At 35.6% G+C, this 9,048-nt stretch overlaps 1 protein-coding gene across 1 annotated transcript in view; it reads right to left on the reverse strand.

The window, feature by feature from the left end:
- The window catches only part of ARFGEF1 (ADP-ribosylation factor guanine nucleotide-exchange factor 1 (brefeldin A-inhibited)), a 166,829-nt gene that overhangs the window by 99,969 nt on the left and 57,812 nt on the right, over positions 1-9,048 (reverse strand). Inside the window, exon 5 of the mRNA XM_006880532.1 lies at positions 7,988-8,264. Within this exon, the coding sequence (XP_006880594.1) occupies positions 7,988-8,264 (277 nt within the window). The remainder of the gene's footprint in view (positions 1-7,987; positions 8,265-9,048) is intronic.

Genomic DNA, 9,048 nt, shown 5'->3' on the forward strand with positions numbered 1-9,048 from the left:
TTCCTCCCTTCCTCCCTTCCTCCCTTCCTTCCTCCCTTCCTCCCTTCCTCCCTTCCTCCCTTCTTTCTTTCCTATCTATCTATCTATCTATCTATCTATCTATCTATCTATCTATCCCCATCTTGATACTTCTTAAGAACAACAGTCTACTGTAGCCAGATTTTACAAAATACTGAATGCTGCAAGGGGGACACAATACAAAAGTATGTCAAGTCAGTAACTTTATTTAATGAAAATTCCAACTACAACAGCATTTAGATTCTTCTGTGGTGTAAAAAAGGAGTCCTGGTGACATAGTGTTTGCCTGCAAACCTAAATGCTAACTTGTTTTTAATCCACTAGTCACTCCACCGAAGAGAAGCAATCTCTTTCATAAAGATGTACAGCCCTGAAAACCCAATGAAAGTGTGCTATCAATAAAGTTTAAGTCAACGGCAGTCCATTTGCTTGGTTGAATAAAACATAAATAACTTAAGCAGATTATTTCCCATCCTTCTTAAATTTTTTTCCTTCAGTACTCTACTAGGCTGATTATCTAGTCGAAATTATCTATTTAGCGGACAGAAACATATGAGAGCAACACTGACTAATGTTTATTACAAAGCAAATGCTTATATAACTTTTATATGCAAAGTCATCCAGTTAGCAAGTGGCATATCTGTGATTTAAATCAAAACAACTACAGAGAGAGCACTCTACCTAACTAATACCTTGAAAACAGAGTGCTCCTTTTTTATCAGACATTTATAGAAAAGCATTTTAGAGCCAAAATACTCACACTATGCCACAAAGAACTCTGCTGAACTCAGGCTCCCACTCCTTGAGATCTTAGCTCAATGATGTTTATGCTGTTGGAAAACTGCGCTAGATTAGTAAATTTCTACCCTTTTCCATCATGATTCTACTACCCTGTCTAGGAAGGTTTTCCTAGCTTTCCTCAATAACCCAATGTGGCAAGTGAATGAGCATACCGACACACAGTCTCAGTTTCAGTATCATATGCTCTTTTTCTCTTTTTCCCTCTCCTCTCCCTCTTCCCTCTGCCTCTCCCTCCTTCTATCTCCACGATTTAGGACCGCCCAACAAAAATGTCCTGAATACATGGGTGGAGAAAATAAAGATTTGATTACATCTCCATTTTAATGAAGATTAGCTCTTTGAATCAGTCCCTTTAAAAGCACAGATTGGAAAGATGAGAAAATTTAGGACAGGGTTAAAGAAACATATATTATCTGGACTGTGTGAGTAAACCATATGGGTCAGAAAAACATAACACTATCTAGGCTGTGTGAGTCAACTATTATCTTGAGTAGTACATTAAAAGCATTTCTTAGAGACCTACATAAATGGAAGAATATATACTACTCATAGATTGGAAGACTTAGTGTTGCAGAAATGACAATATTATCAAAAGTCATCTACACAGTAAAATCCCAGTTCAGATTCTGTCTTCATTCCTCAATGACAGAAAAAGTAATTAACAAACAACTTTGTATGGAAAGGAAAGAGATCCTGGACAAGCAGTTGCACTGCTACCCCAAAGCTACATCTCTCCTTAAAAGTTCAAATCCACCAAGAGCTCCTAAGAAGAAAGATGATAAATCTCCTGTAGTATTAAGAGTTTCAAAAACCCACTGGAAGGAAAGTTATAAGGTGGTTCTGACTTATGATGATAGAGACTGGAGAAGAAAAGCAAAGTAGGAAGCCTTACACTTCTTGAACGTGAAACCTACTACACAGTCACAGTAATAAAAGCAGCTTATGTAGTACAGCAGCAGACCCATGTTATTCTTGCAGGTGCTACTGGGTATACTACAACACAAAGTGACCCTGTAAACCACAGATTATTAAAACCTTGCCCTACCCTGAGCCATCCTCCTTTCTCTTCCATGCAAAGTCTACTGTTATAAACAAATGTCAATCAACCTTACTGAGGGCTTTTACTGACTTTCTAATTTTCTAAGCCTAATGCCTTTTTCCAAAGACTGAACTTTGCTAACAACATGCCCAAAGTTTCACCACCTTTGCCTCCAAGGAGTACCGAAATTGCATTTACTTCACGATAACAACTTTGTTCTTTTGGTAGATTTCCTCCAGTCCTGATGTCACATTCTTCTTCATATAGTCCAGCTTCTAGAATTATTTGCTCGGCCTACAGATTGCACAAGAAAGGCTACAACTCTGATACCCTTTCCCCCTGATTTTAAACCTTGTTCTGGGTCTATGAACAGATTTTGCATAAGCACAATAAAATGTTTGGAAATTCCTGTTCTTATCAATGATAGCTACAATTTACTATGATCCATATAGTTAAACATCTTTGCATAGTCAATAAAACACATGTAAACATCTTTCTGGTATTCTCTATTTTCAGCCAAAATCTGATATCAGAAAATATCACTTCTTCTCCAGACTCTTCTAAATCTAGCTCAAATTTCTGACAGTTCCCTGGTGAGATGCTGCTCCAGCCATTTAAAAATAATCTTCAGCAAGATTTCCTTTGAGTGTAACAATAATAATATTCTTCAATGATTTCTGAATTCAGTTAGATCACCTTTTTTTTAGGAATGGGCACAATTAAGGATATCTTTCAGTCTGTTGGCCAAGTACTCTTATTTCCAATTTCCTGGTTTACTTACAGTGAGAGAGTCCAGAGCTGCACCTGTTTGGTGGGACATGTCAATTGAGATTCCATCAACTCCTGGGATATGATTTTCTTTAACCAAAGCCTTCAGTACAGCTTCTTCTTTCATTACCATTGCATTTTGATTATGTGCTACTTTCTGAAATGGTTCAGTGTTGACTAACTCTTTTCTTAGCACAGTGTTTCCTGTGTATTCCTCCAATCCTTGTGATGCTTACACTATTGTTCAAAATTTTATCTACAGAATTCTTCAGTACTACAACTCAAGGTTTGAATTGGTTCTTCAAGCTTGAGCAATGTCAAGTGTGGTCTTCTCTTTTCGTTATCTAACTCCAGGTCTTCGCACATTTCATTGTAATGCTTTGCTTTGTATACTTCAGCTGCCCTTTGATATCTTCTGTTCAAGTCACTTACTTCATCATCTATTCTCTATGCCTTTGTCTAATATTTTGAAAAACAAGTTTCAGAGTCTCTTCTGACATCCATTTTGGTCTTTTCATTCTTTCTTTTTTTAATGAAAAAAGTTTTATTCATGGAGGATATCCTTGATATTATCCTACTATTCACCTGGTCGTTGGTCATTAGTACTCAGTGGATCAAATCTATTCTTGAGGTTTTTAAATTCAGTTGGTATAAATTTGAAGTCTTTTGTTCTCTTGGACTTGTTTTCATTTCTTTCAGCTTCACTTTGAACTTGTATATAAATAGTTGGTAGCCTGTTCTACAGCTGACTCTGGGTCATGTTTTGTCTCTTTCCACCCATGTAGTCAATATGACTGCTGTGCAGTCCAGCAGGGAAGGTGTGGCATACTGTCACAGTCTGGCTTTTCTATTCATCTGACCTCCAGTCATATTTCCATAATCCAGACCATATTTCCCAACTACCATTCCTTCTTTTCCAACTGCATTGCAATCATTAATGAAATCTTGACTACATGTTTCGTCAATTTCAGACTGCAAAATTCTATCTAAATCTTCAATTTCTTTAGCACTGGCTATAGTGGTTGGTACATATATTTGAATAATTGTTATATTAACAGAAATTCTTTGTATAAATTTGGATAGTATTCTATCACTCACAGAACTGGACTTTAGGATATATCTTGAAATCTTCTTTTTGATGATGAATGTGACACCATCCCTCTTCAATTTATCATTCCCATGATAATAGATCACAGAACTATCTGATTTAAAATGGTCAATATCAGTTCACCTCAGCTCACAAATGTCTAAGATGTCGATCTTTAAGTGTTGTGTCCTATTTTTTTACAATTTTCAATTTTCTTAGATTCTTATCTAGTTTATTCCATGTTTCACTTATTAATGGATATTTGAGCTGTTTATTTTGAATATCACTAATTACATAAAAAAAAAAATGAAGATCCTTCACAGAGTGCAAGCTTTTCCACTCATATCATTAAGGCAGACTCTACTCAGCTTTCCCCCAGTTACCTTCTGAGTGCCCTGCAATGTGAGGCACCCATCATCCAGCACTATACTAAGTAATTTTTCTACTGCTATTCATATGTTGATGGTCTATTTCTTCAAAAGTAGGTAGCCGGGGCTGCTTCTTGGTCTAATTCTGTACTAAAGCAGGAAAAAGATCCAAGACACCAAATAAACCAGTTCTGAGTCCTCTCCCCACAACTCAAAGTGAAATTTAACATCTCCAGGATCTTGAGTGTTATAAAAAGAAAAAAGTGTCAAGGTCATCTTTTTCTTATTGGTAAATATGATCCTTGGAAGATTAGAGAGAAAATGCTACTTCAAACATGCCCTGCTGGGGTGCTCCAGTGGGTTGTGTGCTATGGGTAGAATGGTCCCAAAATGGATGCACTAGTGTGGGAGTTCTGCTGGTATCTGAAACACTGGAAGCACAGTATCCAGCATTGCAGTAACATGGAAGCCACCAAAGTATGACAAACCAAAAACAAGGGATGGATATACAGACCAGTGGAATAGGAAGTGAAGAGCCAAATATAAATACACCCTCCTATAAAAGATTGATCTCTGACAAAGATAAAAAATTCGTTAAGTGTGGAAAAGGCAGTCTCTTTAACAAATGGTGTTGGAAAAAAGTAGGTACCAAGAAAATGGAAACAAGATCCATTGTCACACACCATATATGAAAATTAATTCAAGAATAATCATGGATCTAGATGTAAAACTTAAAAGCATAAATTTCATAAAAGAAAAAATTGGGATAAACTTTGAAGTCCTCATCTGTGACATAAATAGTCTGAAATATAACTCAAAATGCACTATCAAAAGAGGATAAACCAGATGACTGTGGTCTCCTAAAAATTAAACTGGTAAGAATCAAGACTTCACCAAAAGAATAAAAAGAAAATCTACAAACTAGGGAAAATATTTCATAAGGATATATCCGATAACAACTCATCTTTACAATTTACAGAACACTTCAACACTTAAAAAAAAGAAAAACACAAACAACCCAACCACAAAATGGGCATAGGACCAGAAAGAACATTTCCCTAAAGAAAACATTCAAATGGCCAACAAACACATGAAAAAATGTGCACTATTGTCAGAAGGATACAAATCAAAACAACAATGAGATAAACTCTTACTCTAGCAGTAAGAGCAGAGTTCAACAAGACAGCAAAACACAATACTGCTGAGGATATGGAGATTAGAAAGCACATTCACTGCTAGTAGGAATGTAAAATGTTGCAACCACTAAGGAAAGCAATTTTGCATTTCTTTAGAATGTTGTTGTTATGTGCCATCAAGTCGCTTGTGACTCATAGTGACCCTATGTACAAAACCCCTAAATGCTGCTCTATCCTGTGCTAACCTCACTGTGTCTCACACACTCATTCCCACCACCCCAATCACAGATTTGAACCATCTCATTGAGAAAAATCATTTTATCCAGAAAGCCTACTACTAGGTATAGATCCCAAAGAAATAAGAGATACAATACAAATAGATACATGGATCTGTTCACGGTAACATTTACAACGGCAAAAGCTGGACAAAACCTAAGTGTCCCTCAATGGACAAATGGCTAAAGAAACTCTAGTACAGTCCCAAAATAGAGTATCATGTAACACTGTTGTGGTGTGCCATCATATAGGAACCAATGACCCTCCAGTAGGTTTTCAGAGACTAAATCACATGAGAGGAGACTACCCATCTTTCTCCTACGGAGCTAGTAGATTAGACCCCTTCTTCCCTCAGGTTGGCAGCATAACTCCTTAACACTAGAGCTCCTTTTATGCAACACTAAAGACTGATTAAAAAAAAAAATACATGAAATATTGCATTAATACAGGTGAATCTAGAGGAAATTATACTAAATGGCATAAGTCAGTCACAAAACAACTACAGTATACAACCATTATCATAAAATGCTAAACAAAAGTTTACACACAGATAAAATTATTAGTTGAGAGAAGAGAGGGAGCGAGCACGAAGTAAAAATTAAGAACAAATTCAGTGAAGTTAAAGGCAATGTACAGTAAGGGGTTTATCAAATATAATTAATTAATTAATTACATTAATCAATTATTTTTGTTATGTCCATCGGAGTCAGAATCGACTCAAAGCTAACCCTCAGCAAGTTTCAGAGTGTAAATCACACAAGAGGAGACTGCTCAGTTTTATTCTGTGGAGCAGCTTGTAGATTCAAATCGCATGCCTGAGTTGGCACTGTAACTCCTTATAGCTAAGCTAGAGTTTATAACTAATATTATTAAATATGTGTATGAATATTGAATGAAAAAGTAAGTGATTTGCAAACTTTCACTCAAATAATAAATGTCAGCAATTTCAACAATTAGGAGCGAAAGCATTAATATTTTTAAAGTCCTGAGCAGAAATTGACCATACTGGGACTACTTAGCGACTTTATTGAATAAGTAATTTAATCCTATGATGATCACATACATTATATAAACCAACCTACAAAGATTTCTTCTAAATTATATAATAATTTACTAGTAAAATATTCTATCCATTCCACTGATGTTGTTCAACTCATTATATAGAAAAGGTATGATCTAAAAACCAAACCAAAATAAAACAAACAGCATAAATAATAATATAAAAATCTTTCCAGAACATTAAGTAAAAATCTGTTCTTCAGATTAAACTGCAAACTATTTCCTCCAAACAGAATTTGGGTAGGCAACCAAATCAAGAAATGTGAAAACCCACCCATATTCTCTGGCAGTGACACAGACCACCTGAAGTTAAGATAGTGCTCAGAAATTACTTTCTGCGACTATTTCTGTTAAGAGAATCAAATTCGTAAGATAAATGTAATTTAGTGTTTGTACTCATTAGCAATTTTTATTACAAATAAATTTAGTTATATACATATATCTCCATTTTAATGTTAACTATACAACAGCATATAAAAGTGAAATAACAACTATGAGTTATCATCTCACCCCAGTCAGAATAGCAAAATTGAACAGAACAGCAAGCAATGAATGCTGGCGAGGCTGTGGAGAAACTGGAACCCTTATTCACTGTTGGTGGGAGTGTAAAATGGTGCAACCACTGTGGAAGGTGGTATGGCGCCTTGGGGTTGGGGAGAGACTGAGAAAGATGGGTTCAATAATGTATACTGCATTGAAACAGATAAGGGAGAAAACTGTTTAAAAGGGATACGTGATTAGGTATTTTTGTCATGACAGGAGTCCAGAGCAAACGTACATGGTGGAGTGGACCTGGGGGAGGGTTTGTAAAACAATGAAAGAATTCTTCTTTTACTTTTCCAAGAGGGTAGTGTACTAGGGGGGAGGGTTGGGAGGGGAGAAAAGTGTAACAATGAATGAATGGAAATCCAAAGTCTCTGTAAATTTTTACTGAAATTAATAATAAATTTAAATTTAAAAAAAGTGAAATATATTTTCTCTTAGATGGGTAATTGAAATTTTGATTTTATGTTGGATTTTAATGTTTTTAAAAGTACATTCACATTTTCTATGCTCAAAATATATTTTCTATTATCACATTCCAGAAAATCTTAGTAAACTTTTGCTATTAAATGAATCTTAAGAAAAACTCCAAAAGTCCCTATACAATATGCTATGAGATATTGTTAACTCTATAGAAACATGTATCTTTTCTAAAGCAAGTTTCTAAGTCACAGTACTCATGGGATGTTAATAAGTATGACTTAAAATATCTTATGGGTTGATGTAAATTGATATCTAGAATAGGGGGGAAATTCACTATCAAGCATATGTGGCTGCTATTAAGTCCTAATACCTTGCCTTCATCTGTTCACCCAAACCTCTCATTCCTGCATGCTTCCCTTAACATGTATACACACACATACACGTCCCACGCCCTCTTTCTCAAGATTACTTTCAGCTGCAGTTGCCTGATCAGCTTCGGTCTGTTCATTTTCTGCACTGGAAAGATCAGATCCATTTTCAGGCTCTGTTTCATCCTGAAGGCTTTTATCCATATCATTTGCATGAGGGTCAAGGTCCCCTTCATGTTCTTGGGACATATGGTCAACAGTCTGAGGTGGCAGATATCTAAGGTGAGGTGATTCAGGCTCATGATGGCTTACTGGAGACTGCAACAGCAGGTGATGCTGCCGATGCCTTTCTTTTTCCATTTGTTTGGCTTCCTGCAACTGAAAGGAAGATAATTTTCAATATTATTGTTTAAAATTTTAAGGCATAATGTTAAATTTAACAAATCCTTTGAATATAAGGTGCCACTTTGTTTTCCTTTGAATATAAGGTGCCACTTTGTTTCTAGGCTTTGAATTACCATCCATTAGAAATAATAAACACAGCAGAAGTAGTGAATGAGAACAGAGACTTTCACTCTCTACTCTTTCCTTCTTTTTTGATTTTTAAAAGATATAAATGTATTTGATAGAGAAAGAAAACTAACTTTTAAATGATAGGAATATTGCCAATAGTGAATTTAGATGAAATAAAACAAAAGCTCCACTAAATTGGGGGGGAAAACCAACTAAGTGGATGAAGGAGTGTATACACACACAAACATCCTGGGCAGAACTAATGGTTAAATGATCAACTACTTGCAAAAGTTAAGACAGTTTAACCTACTCAGAGGCAATTTGGAAGTCAGACCTGGCAATCTGCTTTTGAAAGGTCACAGCCTTAAAATTTCTATGGTTACCCCCCAAACATAAACTCACCATAAGTATCAACTAACAACATCTATATGTGTGTATTTCCAATATGTATCTGTGTGTGTGTGTACTTTATTTTCTTCGCTGGTACAATATCAAACTCAAGAAAAACACATAAAAATTAGGAATAAGGGGGGAACCAAACTTGACAGCGAGACAGGAATAGGAGGCTGACTCTTCAATACAGTATCTTCAGTAACATGTTCTTACATACTATCTTGGCAAACAAATAATTTAATTATAAAATAATAAT

The sequence above is a fragment of the Elephantulus edwardii genome, unplaced genomic scaffold (assembly GCF_000299155.1).
Source record: "Elephantulus edwardii isolate Elephantulus edwardi_28Jun2011 unplaced genomic scaffold, EleEdw1.0 scaffold00008, whole genome shotgun sequence".
Lineage (NCBI taxonomy): Eukaryota > Metazoa > Chordata > Mammalia > Macroscelidea > Macroscelididae > Elephantulus > Elephantulus edwardii.